Genomic DNA, 16492 nt, shown 5'->3' on the forward strand with positions numbered 1-16492 from the left:
AATCGCTAAATTCTACTCAACTTCTGACGAAACTTTTCGATCTTTTCTTTGTGGCTCAAGACAACAATGCTTCAATATTTTTATAATGGTTTGTTTTAGAATGCATTTTATGTTATGTTACTTAAAAACATTACTGTACAAATCAAACATATTGACTTATTATGTTCCACAAAAAAAGATCTGAACACTTTTCCTGAAAGTTTCAACTTCCAATTTTCGTTTCTTCGACCATCCCATTACAATAACGAACAAATGTTACATGGAACGTCACCAATCATGTTGGTGTCAGAAGAACACGAATCAAAATGATGCAGGCAAGATGCGCTGTGTTATACACATGAGATGTCAAGGACACGGCTAGCTCAAGACAGCCGCGGAACTATCCAAGACTGTAAAACAACTGTTAATTCTTGTCGCCGAAAAAACAACTTGTGTTTTTGTAGAAAAAAATAATTGACGTGACTACTACAAGACGAAAAATTAGTGTGAAATCCAACAAAGAAAAAGTGAATCCTAACATAGAAAATAAAGTTTTCAACCTTTTTTAATTTTTTTTATATTTCCTATCTTTTGTGCCGATGTTTTGGCGGGCCGGTCTGAACCACGTCGCGGGCCGAATCTGGCCCGCGGGTCGTAGTTTGGGCATCACAGATTTAACATATTTAAAACATGTCAAAGACAAAAACAAGGCTATATAGTAGTATAGTAGAAAGAAAATTAAGCATTTAGTAATTAACCTATATATCTTTACATAGACATATTGAAATTTGTAGACAAAAAAATATTCCAAAGCCACTAGAATTGTTTCTATTGCTACACGATAGAATTGTTTCTATTAGTATTTAAACTTCAAAATTGTCTTTCCTTGTATTGAAAATGCTTTAAATATTCATGCATTTAATTTGCATATTTAATTAAAAAAAACAGGATATACTTTTATAAGCCCAAAGGTTACTGTTTGATTTATTAAAAGCCAGAAATTGTTGAGACAGAAACAGATTTTCCATAGAACTAAATAGACGACAGATGTAGGTCTAAAGTCCGAAGAAATATTGTTCTTTTTTAAATCTGAAAAAAATACATGACACACAAAATACAGATACACAACACAAAATACAAATACACAACACAACTACAACACAAATAAAGTCCTGCAGACTTAACACTTGTTACAACTTAGAACAAGCTACAAATAACATACAAAAACAAGCTAAATATGCCCTGTAGCTAGCTATATATAACTATAACAAGCTACATATAACCTACAGCAATATAATTCTTGTGTTCTCTCAAAGCCTCTGCTGCCAGTATATGTGCCTGGACAAGATTGTCTACATGGAGAAAGTCAACAAGTGAGGAGTCTGCACCGTAGGTCACTTTGATCAGACCTTGTTCCAGGTAGGACTAAGATGACAACAGAAGTGTTAGTCAATAATACAGTCGTGAAATAAACAACACAGTCATGAAATAAACAACACAGTCATGAAATAAACAACACAGTCATGAAATAAACAACACAGTCATGAAATAAACACTTTACAACGTCACCAAGAGAGAAAGCAAAAAAAAAAAAATTAAACATTCACAAAGTTACGCTAGGAACAGGTCAGATATTATATTGCTAAGATCAGGTCAGGGATAACATTGCTAGGATCAGATCAGGTATTATATTGCTATGAATAGGCCAGGAATTATATTGCTAGGAATAGGCCAGGTATTACATTACTAGAACAGATCAGGTATTACATTTATAGGAACAGGTCAAGTATTACAGTTTTCTTGAGTCCAGGATAAACATGGCTACAGAATGAAGTTAGAATGTTCAAAGCCTAACGAAACAAACAATGTGATTGATTTATTTACTAAGTATGGTAAGGACAAAAAGACAAAAAGATGGCTGCTTGGTAGTGGGGTATGTGCGATGGACTGTAATTCGGTTGTCTCAAGGGTTCAGGGTCCATAGCCTGCCCGCTGCCATCCCCCGTCGTCCCGCAGGAGGTTTGGAATTACAAAACATAAAAAAAAAAAAAAAAACTTACTCATAAACAAGCTACTTTAGACAATACAGTTGCCTAATCTAGGTAATACCGTAGCCTACTCTAGGTAATACAGTAGCCTACTCTAGGTAATACAGTAGCCTACTCTAGGTAAAAACACAAAGCTTTATTATTTCGGCCTACTACGAACTTTGAGATCTAACTTTCTGTACATTTGACCAAATCTTTATGGGTTTACATTACAAAGTAGCGGACTTAAACTCTTTAAACTTAGTCAGGTATGTCCAATGGGATCTCAAAGGCGAACGTGAGTATCGATTTGTGCACGGATACTTTAATCCAGTATCGAATAAATGAGCACAACGTCGATACTTCAGTGTCATGTCAAAATGACGTGACGTCGAGCGGCAACATAAAATTCTCCACATCAATTATACAAAGCAATCATTGGATCAGTTCTGGAACTGGGACACGCCGAGCTTTTTGTCTTGCCTTCAACAAGTGACTTTACACACGAACTACAAATAGATCTATAGCTGACCAACTCCTTCAAGACACAGTCCATGAATAGATCACAAACTGTGTTGATAACATCTAACGCTGTTGACATTACAAAGTTCTTCAGTAAAGCATGAGCAAAATGCTTTTCAAACATCGTTGAATTGTCCCAAGTGCCAGACATACCATTAGGGGCCACAACTCCGGGATACGGCGTCTTGGATGTATCCCATAAAGTATCATCCAAAAGCTTGGCATAAACTTTTCAAAAACAAAACAACTCTTCGCTGTGACTAGCTCTAAAACATTGAGGAAAAATTAGTCCACAAACATTAGAAGTCTTTTAGTGGTACTCACGACTATCCGAGGGATGTGCCTCTGTTCTCCTGGTCCATACACTCCAGCCAGTCTCAGTGCACAGCATCTTAAGATCTGACCGTTGGATGTCAGCTGACCGTTGGCTGCCAGGACCTTCTTCTCTGCATACATTTTGGTCTTGGAGTAATAGTCAGTGAACTGAGGAACAAGAAATAAAACTTGAAACAGCAACCAGAGCACGAAGTGGGACGAGCGTAATGACAGACAGAAAACAAAGAAACAACCCTAACATTATAACACAATAATAACACAATGATATTGCTTAAGTTGTATGTTGAACTTGATACGTAATGCCCTATTCAGTATATTTCTAAATGCCTCTCTATAAACAACTCGGTTAAATAAAAACAGCTGAAAAAAAAAGGCATCCGAAAATAAGGCATCGAAAAAACAGCAGCACTAATGAGAAGACTAAACCAACAAGAATTAGGCTGAACTGATTTTGACAAAGCTTATATCAACTCATTCTGTCTGTCCGGGTGGAATCTTGTACATCTTGTTTTTCCACTTTCCATTCTCGGATAAAGTTAAAACTTCGAACAATTATTTAGTGTCGAGTACAACTCATTCATAAAAACAATTGACCAATTAGCTAATCAATAAGTTGTAATTATAAACTTTTATTTTCTATAGAAATTTACCGAGTTAAGGGGAGATAAAACTTATGTCGTTCGCTAAAAATATTACATTAGTTTTTTTTTAGACTATAAAACATTCTATTTTTTAAATTACTCCTATAGCTGAGTGGCTAGCTCGTCGGCCTTCTATCATGGAGGATCCAGACCCAAGTTCGAATTCAGATGTGAGCAACGTTATTTTTAGTAGCTATTGACAAGGCAGCACCGAAACCTTCTCCCAGATACCTCCTCCTTCCCCCCACCCCCAACTGGTTAAAAATAAAAAGTGATAGCGCACTGAGCGCTTAAAAAAAACCACAAAATTAATTTTACAAATTCCAATCACTCACATTTTACTATTGTTAGTCTAGGTCTAATAAAAATTAATTACATGACTAATTTCAAATAATTGATGCAATTTCACACAATTTTAGCTTTGTTTAAAAAATAAATATTTGTTATATTTTACTTGTTATAATAAAACATAATATCACACTGTCAAAATTCTCTTGTGAAAATGTCAAATTGAACATTTTCTAAATGTCTTTTCCCGAATCATGAACATTTTCTAAATGTCTTTTCCCGAATCATGTGTGTGTGTGAGTGTGTGTAATTACTTTGTCTTCACTCAAGTAGGGACAACTCTCATCACCATTGTGAATCTCTTGTCCTCCATAGACCACATTGTAAGTGCTGGTGTAGACTAGTCTGGTCACGTCATTCTTCAGACAGGCTGAAAACATAAATACAAACAAGGTACACACACATACGTTTAATTTGCACCACTGCGGAAATGAAGAGATAATGCCCAGTGTCCAGTGGGCTCTGGTAATATTTGTACACATTCCTCCTCACCTTTTGAACCTTATTGAGTAGTAGCATGAAGATGTAGTGTACTAGCACTAACTACGCCATGGGACAACACTGGTTATGTCATGTAATTATACTTAATAAGTGGTTCTCAAACTGTGGTCCGAGGGCCCCATGACTACCGTATGGGGTCCACAGAAAGGTAAAAATTGTATACAATTAAAAGATTTTCAACTCGCCCATCCCTACTGTTGAATCTGTCTAGTACGTATTATTCTATGACGACCTAAACCAAAGATTTCAAGACTTTCTTTACTTTCCCGACAGGGTATTCAAAGCTTTTGTGGATGGACAAACTCTGACCCCAATCACAAATGAATCCATACCAATGCAGGAACAGCTTATAGATATATCCACAAACGAGGACCTTAAACCAATGTGTGTAAAAAGAGAGAGCACAAATTCTGGTGACAGAAACAGATTCCAATTTTATATTCTGCATTATAGGCCATTGTACTGAGTTGTTGACAGCTTTACCGTCTTTTGATTTGGTAGAACATGGATTCAGTGCCGATATGAAGCTCATCACAAATAAAACAAACCGACTAGAAATGTGTGTTCGTGGAGCTATGAGGTTGTTATTTACAAACATTCAGCCGGACATCAAAACTGTCATCAACATCATCCAAGTCATTATTGTTTTATTACAATTTTATTTTAGACAAAATTGTTGACATTTGTATTTTTTGTTCTATGCATTTATGTCGCTTTTTCACTAAGGGGCCCGTGGGCAAGTTTTGACTGTTTAAAGGGGTCCCCAGGTCAAAAAAAGTTTGAGAACTTCTGCACTAAATCATAACTGGAGATTTTGCACTCCCCCCCCCCTTTTGTGATAGACAGAACTTATGAATATTTGTATTTGAACAAAGGCACGTTGTGAGTTCACAGTACAAGCCTGAACTTCGAGCAGACAAAGGGGCTCGTTGAACTCAGGTTTTAGGAGAGAAACGCCTTTGACTGACAACATTTTCTTATTCATTAGAATTCAATATAAAAGAAAAATACGTTTCATTCCCAACCAAACACTCTGCGACTTACACACTCACACACTCCCTACCAAACATATACACACACTCCCTACCAAACATATACACACACTCCCTACCAAACATATACACACACTCCCTACCAAAAATTTACACACACTCCCTACCAAACATATACACACACTCCCTACCAAACATATACACACACTCTCTCCCGAACACATACAAATGGTTTCACCAAAGTAGAGAAAGTTATTTCTAGAAACAAACGTTTTAAATCTTCCAAATGTGACAAAAATGTGTTTGACCAACTTGTTCTTCTTGTTTCTTTCGTAGAGGGAAATAAGAAGATGCAAACAATGTTACAGATTTCAAGAAACAGTAGAGTGTCAATATGTTGGATGTAGCAGTCAAGTCAAAGAGGTTTTTAAATTCACACCTAAATCTTTTGTCAATTGTTTTTTACCCTGTTTACTTTGAACTGAGTTGGAACTTACACAAGTCTAAGTAAATGAGTTGGAAGTTACAAAAGTTTAAGTAACAATGAAAGACTTTATATTCTGGAAATGAAAGACTTTATATTCTGGAAATAAAAGACTTTATATTCTGGAAATGAAAGACTTTATATTCTGGAAATGAAAGACTTTATATTCTGGAAATAAAAGACTTTATATTCTGGAAATGAAAGACTTTATATTCTGGAAATAAAAGACTTTATATTCTGGAAATGAAAGACTTTATATTCTGGAAATAAAAGACTTTATATTCTGGAAATGAAAGACAAAGATGATGATACAGAAAATATCAACCACATATCTATCTTGTCGTTTGGTATGCGCTCTCGATGGTCCCAGGTTCGAATCCTGAACGCCTATATCGCCGTCCACTAGAATTTTGAACTAGGGTGTAAATACGTGAATTTCTGAAGAAACATCCGAAACAAAAAACAGTACATCCAATACACATTGGAAACATTCAATAAACATATGAAACATTCAATACATATAGGAAACATTCAATAAACATAGGAAACATCCAATACACATAGGAAACATCCAATACACATAGGAAACATTCAATAAACATATGAAACATTCAATACATATAGGAAACATTCAATAAACATAGGAAACATCCAATACACATAGGAAACAATCAATACACATTGGAAACATTCAAAACACAGTTAAAACATTCAATACACATAGTAAACATCCAATACACATTGGAAACATCCAATACACATAGGAAACTTTCAATACACAGTCAAAACATCCAATACAAATGCAAAACATCCAATACACAGTCAAAACATCCAATACACAGTCAAAACATCCAATACAAAAGCAAAAAATCCAATACACAGTCAAAACATCCAATACAAAAGCAAAACATCCAATAGTCAAAACATCCAATACAAAAGCAAAACATTCAATACACAGTTAAAAATTCCAATACAAAGGCAAAACATCCAATACACAGTCAAAACATCCAATACACAGTCAAATTATCCAATACAAAGGCAAAACATCCAATACACAGTCAAAACATCCAATACAAAAGCAAAACATCCAATACAAAAGCAAAAAATCCAATACAAAGTCTAAACATCCAATACAAAGGCTAAACATCAAATACACACTCAAAACATCCAATACAAAAGCAAAAAATCCAATACACAGTAAAAACATCCAATACACAGTCAAAACATCCAATACAAAAGCAAAACATCCAATACAAAGTCAAAACATCCAATACAAAAGCAAAACATCCAATACAAATTCAAAACATCCAAAACTAAGTCAAAACATCCAATACAAAGGCAAAACATCAAATACACAGTCAAAACATCAGCTACAAAAGCAAAACATCCAATACAAAGTCAAAACATCCAATACATAGTCAAAACATCCAATGCAAAGGCAAAACATCCAATACACAGTCAAAACATCCAATACACAGTCAAAACACCCAATACAAAGTGAAAACATCCAATACACAGTCAAAACATCCAATACAAAGGCAAAACATCCAATACAAAGGCAAAACCTCCAATACACAGTCAAAACATCCAATATACAGTCAAAACGTCCAATACACAGTCAAAACATCCAATACACAGTCAAAACATCCAATACACAGTCGAAACATCCAATACACAGTCAAAACATCCAATACAAAGGCAAAACATCCAATACACTGTCGAAACATCCAATACACAGTCAAAACATTCAATACACAGTCAAAACATCCAATATACAGTCAAAACATCCAATACACAGTCAAAACATCCAATACACAGTCAAAACATCCAATACACAGTCGAAACATCCAATACACAGTTAAAACATCCAATGCAAAGTCGAAACATCCAATACACAGTCAAAACATTCAATACACAGTCAAAACATCCAATACACGGTCAAAACATTCAATACACAGTCAAAACATCCAATACACAGTCAAAATATCCAATACACAGTAAAACATCCAATACACAGTCAAAACATCCAATACAAAAGCAAAACATCCAATACACAGTCAAAACATCCAATACAAAAGCAAAACATCCAATACACAGTCAAAACATCCAATGCACAGTTAAAACATCCAAGACACAGTCTTCAAAACATCCAATACAAAAACAAAACATCCAATACACAGTCAAAACATCCAATACAAAAGCAAAACATCCAATACACAGTCAAAACATCCAATTCAAAGACAAAACATCCAATACACAGTCTAAACATCCAATAGACAGTCAAAACATCCAATACAGAGTCAAAACATCCAATACACAGTCAAAACATCCAATACAAAGGCAAAACATCCAATACACAGTAAAACATCCAATACAAAAGCAAAACATTCAATACAAAGTCAAAACATCCAATACACAGTCAAAACATCCATTACACAGTAAAACATCCAATAAAAAGTCAAAACATCCAATACAAAAGCAAAACATCCAATACACAGTCAAAACATCCAATACAAAAGCAAAACATCCAATACACAGTGAAAACTTCCAATACAAAAGCAAAACATCCAATACACAGTCAAAACATCCAATACAAAAGCAAAACATCCAATACACAGTCAAAACATCCAATTCAAAGACAAAACATCCAATACACAGTCAAAACATCCAATACAAAAGCAAAACATCCAATACACAGTCAAAACATCCAATGCACAGTTAAAACATCCAATACACAGTCAAAACATCCAATACAAAAGCAAAACATCCAATACACAGTCAAAACATCCAATACAAAAGCAAAACATTCAATACACAGTCAAAACATCCAATTCAAAGACAAAACATCCAATACACAGTCTAAACATCCAATAGACAGTAAAAACATCCAATACAGAGTCAAAACATCCAATACACAGTCAAAACATCCAATACAAAGGCAAAACATCCAATACACAGTAAAACATCCAATACAAAAGCAAAACATTCAATACACAGTCAAAACATCCAATACACAGTCAAAACATCCAATACACAGTAAAACATCCAATACACAGTCAAAACATCCAATACAAAAGCAAAACATCCAATACACAGTGAAAACATCCAATACAAAAGCAAAACATCCAATACACAGTCAAAACATCCAATACAAAAGCAAAACATCCAATACACAGTCAAAACATCCAATACACAGTCAAAACATCCAATACAAAGGCAAAACATCCAATACACAGTTAAAACATCCACTACAAAGGCAAAACATCAAAATACAAAGTCGAAACATCCAATACACAGTCAAAACATCCAATACAAGAGCCAAACATCCAATACACATTGAAAACATCCACTACAAAGGCAAAACATTCAATACACAGTCAAAACATGCAATACACAGTCAAAACATCCAATACACAGTAAAACATCCAATACACAATCAAAACATCCAATACAAAAGCAAAACATCCAATACACAGTCAAAACATCCAATACAAAAGCAAAACATCCAATACACAGTCAAAACATCCAATGCACAGTTAAAACATCCAATACACAGTCAAAACATCCAATACAAAAGCAAAACATCCAATACAAAGTCTAAACATCCAATACAAAAGCAAAACATCCAATACACAGTCAAAACATCCAATACAAAAGCAAAACATCCAATACACAGTCAAAACATCCAATGCACAGTTAAAACATCCAATACACAGTCAAAACATCCAATATAAAAGCAAAACATCCAATACACAGTCAAAACATCCAATACAAAAGCAAAACATCCAATACACAGTCAAAACATCCAATACAAAAGCAAAACATCCAATACACAGTCAAAACATCCAATTCAAAGACAAAACATCCAATACACAGTCTAAACATCCAATAGACAGTCAAAACATCCAATACAGAGTCAAAACATCCAATACACAGTCAAAACATCCAATACAAAAGCAAAACATCCAATACACAGTGAAAACATCCAATACAAAAGCAAAACATCCAATACACAGTCAACACATCCAATACAAAAGCAAAACATTTAATACACAGTCAAAACATCCAATTCAAAGACAAAACATCCAATACACAGTCTAAACATCCAATAGACAGTCAAAACATCCAATACAGAGTCAAAACATCCAATACACAGTCAAAACATCCAATACAAAGGCAAAACATTCAATACACAGTCAAAACATCCAATACACAGTCAAAACATTCAATACACAGTCAAAACATCCAATACACAGTCAAAACATCCAATACACAGTAAAACATCCAATACACAGTCAAAACATCCAATACAAAAGCAAAACATCCAATACACAGTGAAAACATCCAATACAAAAGCAAAACATCCAATACACAGTCAAAACATCCAATACAAAAGCAAAACATCCAATACACAGTCAAAACATCCAATACACAGTCAAAACATCCAATACAAAGGCAAAACATCCAATACACAGTTAAAACATCCACTACAAAGGCAAAACATCAAAATACACAGTCAAAACATCCAATACACAGTCAAAACATCCAATACACAGTCAAAACATCCAATACACAGTCGAAACATCCAATACACAGTCAAAACATCCAATACACAGTTAAAACATCAAATACAAAGTCGAAACATCCAATACACAGTCAAAACATCCAATACAAGAGCCAAACATCCAATACACATTGAAAACATCCACTACAAAGGCAAAACATTCAATACACAGTCAAAACATCCAATACACAGTCAAAACATCCAATACACAGTAAAACATCCAATACACAATCAAAACATCCAATACAAAAGCAAAACATCCAATACACAGTCAAAACATCCAATACAAAAGCAAAACATCCAATACACAGTCAAAACATCCAATGCACAGTTAAAACATCCAATACACAGTCAAAACATCCAATACAAAAGCAAAACATCCAATACAAAGTCTAAACATCCAATACAAAAGCAAAACATCCAATACACAGTCAAAACATCCAATACAAAAGCAAAACATCCAATACACAGTCAAAACATCCAATGCACAGTTAAAACATCCAATACACAGTCAAAACATCCAATATAAAAGCAAAACATCCAATACACAGTCAAAACATCCAATACAAAAGCAAAACATCCAATACACAGTCAAAACATCCAATACAAAAGCAAAACATCCAATACACAGTCAAAACATCCAATTCAAAGACAAAACATCCAATACACAGTCTAAACATCCAATAGACAGTCAAAACATCCAATACAGAGTCAAAACATCCAATAGACAGTCAAAACATCCAATACAGAGTCAAAACATCCAATACACAGTCAAAACATCCAATACAAAGGCAAAACATTCAATACACAGTCAAAACATCCAATACACAGTCAAAACATTCAATACACAGTCAAAACATCCAATACACAGTCAAAACATCCAAGACACAGTAAAACATCCAATACACAGTCAAAACATCCAATACAAAAGCAAAACATCCAATACACAGTCAAAACATCCAATACAAAAGCAAAACATCCAATACACAGTCAAAACATCCAATGCACAGTTAAAACATCCAATACACAGTCAAAACATCCAATACAAAAGCAAAACATCCAATACACAGTCAAAACATCCAATACAAAAGCAAAACATCCAATACACAGTCAAAACATCCAATTCAAAGACAAAACATCCAATACACAGTCTAAACATCCAATAGACAGTCAAAACATCCAATACAGAGTCAAAACATCCAATACACAGTCAAAACATCCAATACAAAGGCAAAACATTCAATACACAGTCAAAACATTTAATACACAGTCAAAACATCCAATACACAGTCAAAACATCCAAGACACAGTAAAACATCCAATACACAGTCAAAACATCCAATACAAAAGCAAAACATCCAATATTCAAAACATCTAATACAAAAGCAAAACATCCAATACACAGTAAAAACATCCAATACAAGAGCAAAACATCCAATACACATTCAAAACATCCACTACAAAAGCAAAACATCCAATACACAGTTAAAACATCCAATACACAGTCGAAACATCCAATACACAGTCAAAACATTCAATACACAGTCAAAATATCCAATACACAGTCAAAACATTCAATACACAGTCAAAACATCCAATACACAGTCAAAACATCCAATACACAGTAAAACATCCAATACACAGTCAAAACATCCAATACAAAAGCAAAACATCCAATACACAGTCAAAACATCCAATACAAAAGCAAAACATCCAATACACAGTCAAAACATCCAATGCACAGTTAAAACATCAAATACACAGTCAAAACATCCAATACAAAAGCAAAACATCCAATACACAGTCAAAACATCCAATTCAAAGACAAAACATCCAATACACAGTCTAAACATCCAATAGACAGTCAAAACATCCAATACAGAGTCAAAACATCCAATACACAGTCAAAACATCCAATACAAAGGCAAAACATCCAATACTCAGTAAAACATCCAATACAAAAGCAAAACATCCAATACACAGTCAAAACATCCAATACAAACGCAAAACATCCAATACACAGTAAAACATCCAATACAAAAGCAAAACATCCAATACAGTCAAAACATCCAGTACAAAAGCAAAACATCCAATATTCAAAACATCCAATACAAAAGCAAAACATCCAATACACAGTCAAAACATCCACTACAAAGGCAAAACATCCAATACACAGTCGAAACAACCAATACACAGTCAAAACATTTAATACACAGTCAAAACATCCAATACACAGTCAAAACATCCAATACACAGTCAAAACATCCAATACAAAGTCAAAACATCCAATACACAGTCAAAACATTCAATACACAGTCGAAACATCCAATACACAGTCAAAACATTCAATACACAGTCAAAACATCCAATACACAGTCAAAACATTCAATACACAGTCAAAACATCCAATACACAGTCAAAACATCCAATACACAGTCAAAACATTCAATACACAGTCAAAACATCCAATACACAGTCAAAACATCCAATACACAGTAAAACATCCAATACACAGTCAAAACATCCAATACAAAAGCAAAACATCCAATACACAGTCAAAACATCCAATGCACAGTTAAAACATCCAATGCACAGTCAAAACATCCAATACAAAAGCAAAACATCCAATACACAGTCAAAACATCCAATACAAAAGCTAAACATCCAATACACAGTCAAAACATCCAATTCAAAGACAAAACATCCAATACACAGTCTAAACATCCAATAGACAGTAAAAACATCCAATACAGAGTCAAAACATCCAATACACAGTCAAAACATCCAATACAAAGGCAAAACATCCAATACACAGTAAAACATCCAATACAAAAGCAAAACATTCAATACACAGTCAAAACATCCAATACACAGTCAAAACATCCAATACACAGTAAAACATCCAATACACAGTCAAAACATCCAATACAAAAGCAAAACATCCAATACACAGTGAAAACATCCAATACAAAAGCAAAACATCCAATACACAGTCAAAACATCCAATACAAAAGCAAAACATCCAATACACAGTCAAAACATCCAATACACAGTCAAAACATCCAATACAAAGGCAAAACATCCAATACACAGTTAAAACATCCACTACAAAGGCAAAACATCAAAATACACAGTCAAAACATCCAATACACAGTCAAAACATCCAATACACAGTCAAAACATCCAATACACAGTCGAAACATCCAATACACAGTCAAAACATCCAATACACAGTTAAAACATCAAATACAAAGTCGAAACATCCAATACACAGTCAAAACATCCAATACAGGAGCAAAACATCCAATACACATTGAAAACATCCACTACAAAGGCAAAACATTCAATACACAGTCAAAACATCCAATACACAGTCAAAACATCCAATACACAGTAAAACATCCAATACACAATCAAAACATCCAATACAAAAGCAAAACATCCAATACACAGTCAAAACATCCAATACAAAAGCAAAACATCCAATACACAGTCAAAACATCCAATGCACAGTTAAAACATCCAATACACAGTCAAAACATCCAATACAAAAGCAAAACATCCAATACAAAGTCTAAACATCCAATACAAAAGCAAAACATCCAATACACAGTCAAAACATCCAATACAAAAGCAAAACATCCAATACACAGTCAAAACATCCAATGCACAGTTAAAACATCCAATACACAGTCAAAACATCCAATATAAAAGCAAAACATCCAATACACAGTCAAAACATCCAATACAAAAGCAAAACATCCAATACACAGTCAAAACATCCAATTTAAAAGCAAAACATCCAATACACAGTCAAAACATCCAATTCAAAGACAAAACATCCAATACACAGTCTAAACATCCAATAGACAGTCAAAACATCCAATACAGAGTCAAAACATCCAATACACAGTCAAAACATCCAATACAAAAGCAAAACATCCAATACACAGTGAAAACATCCAATACAAAAGCAAAACATCCAATACACAGTCAACACATCCAATACAAAAGCAAAACATCCAATACACAGTCAAAACATCCAATTCAAAGACAAAACATCCAATACACAGTCTAAACATCCAATAGACAGTCAAAACATCCAATACAGAGTCAAAACATCCAATACACAGTCAAAACATCCAATACAAAGGCAAAACATTCAATACACAGTCAAAACATCCAATACACAGTCAAAACATTCAATACACAGTCAAAACATCCAATACACAGTCAAAACATCCAAGACACAGTAAAACATCCAATACACAGTCAAAACATCCAATACAAAAGCAAAACATCCAATACACAGTCAAAACATCCAATACAAAAGCAAAACATCCAATACACAGTCAAAACATCCAATGCACAGTTAAAACATCCAATACACAGTCAAAACATCCAATACAAAAGCAAAACATCCAATACACAGTCAAAACATCCAATACAAAAGCAAAACATCCAATACACAGTCAAAACATCCAATTCAAAGACAAAACATCCAATACACAGTCTAAACATCCAATACACAGTCAAAACATCCAATACAGAGTCAAAACATCCAATACACAGTCAAAACATCCAATACAAAGGCAAAACATTCAATACACAGTCAAAACATTTAATACACAGTCAAAACATCCAATACACAGTCAAAACATCCAAGACACAGTAAAACATCCAATACACAGTCAAAACATCCAATACAAAAGCAAAACATCCAATATTCAAAACATCTAATACAAAAGCAAAACATCCAATACACAGTCAAAACATCCACTACAAAAGCAAAACATCCAATACACAGTTAAAACATCCAATACACAGTCGAAACATCCAATACACAGTCAAAACATTCAATACACAGTCAAAATATCCAATACACAGTCAAAACATTCAATACACAGTCAAAACATCCAATACACAGTCAAAACATCCAATACACAGTAAAACATCCAATACACAGTCAAAACATCCAATACAAAAGCAAAACATCCAATACACAATTAAAACATCCAATACAAAAGCAAAACATCCAATACACAGTCAAAACATCCAATGCACAGTTAAAACATCAAATACACAGTCAAAACATCCAATATAAAAGCAAAACATCCAATACACAGTCAAAACATCCAATACAAAAGCAAAAAATTCCAATAGACAGTCAAAACATCCAATACAAAAGCAAAACATCCAATACACAGTCAAAACATCCAATACAAAAGCAAAACATCCAATACACAGTCAAAACATCCAATTCAAAGACAAAACATCCAATACACAGTCTAAACATCCAATAGACAGTCAAAACATCCAATACAGAGTCAAAACATCCAATACACAGTCAAAACATCCAATACAAAGGCAAAACATCCAATACTCAGTAAAACATCCAATACAAAAGCAAAACATCCAATACACAGTCAAAACATCCAATACAAACGCAAAACATCCAATACACAGTAAAACATTCAATACAAAAGCAAAACATCCAATACAGTCAAAACATCCAGTACAAAAGCAAAACATCCAATATTCAAAACATCCAATACAAAAGCAAAACATCCAATACACAGTCAAAACATCCACTACAAAGGCAAAACATCCAATACACAGTCGAAACAACCAATACACAGTCAAAACATTTAATACACAGTCAAAACATCCAATACACAGTCAAAACATCCAATACACAGTCAAAACATCCAATACAAAGTCAAAACATCCAATACACAGTCAAAACATTCAATACACAGTCGAAACATCCAATACACAGTCAAAACATTCAATACACAGTCAAAACATCCAATACACAGTCAAAACATTCAATACACAGTCAAAACATCCAATACACAGTCAAAACATCCAATACACAGTCAAAACATTCAATACACAGTCAAAACATCCAATACACAGTCAAAACATCCAATACACAGTAAAACATCCAATACACAGTCAAAACATCCAATACAAAAGCAAAACATCCAATACACAGTCAAAACATCCAATGCACAGTTAAAACATCCAATGCACAGTCAAAACATCCAATACAAAAGCAAAACATCCAATACACAGTCAAAACATCCAATACAAAA

The 16492-nt window shown here is 33.9% G+C and overlaps 1 protein-coding gene across 1 annotated transcript in view; it reads right to left on the reverse strand.

Annotated features, from left to right (window-relative positions):
- The window catches only part of LOC106077399 (short-chain dehydrogenase/reductase family 42E member 1-like), a 283344-nt gene that overhangs the window by 12370 nt on the left and 254482 nt on the right, over nucleotides 1-16492 (reverse strand). The window contains exons 5-7 of the mRNA XM_056020027.1: nucleotides 4108-4223; nucleotides 2853-3011; nucleotides 1267-1404 (exon numbers count right to left, since the gene is read on the reverse strand). Of these exons, the coding sequence (XP_055876002.1) occupies nucleotides 1267-1404; nucleotides 2853-3011; nucleotides 4108-4223 (413 nt within the window). The remainder of the gene's footprint in view (nucleotides 1-1266; nucleotides 1405-2852; nucleotides 3012-4107; nucleotides 4224-16492) is intronic.

The sequence above is a fragment of the Biomphalaria glabrata genome, chromosome 2 (genome assembly GCF_947242115.1).
Source record: "Biomphalaria glabrata chromosome 2, xgBioGlab47.1, whole genome shotgun sequence".
Classification (NCBI taxonomy): Eukaryota; Metazoa; Mollusca; class Gastropoda; family Planorbidae; genus Biomphalaria; species Biomphalaria glabrata.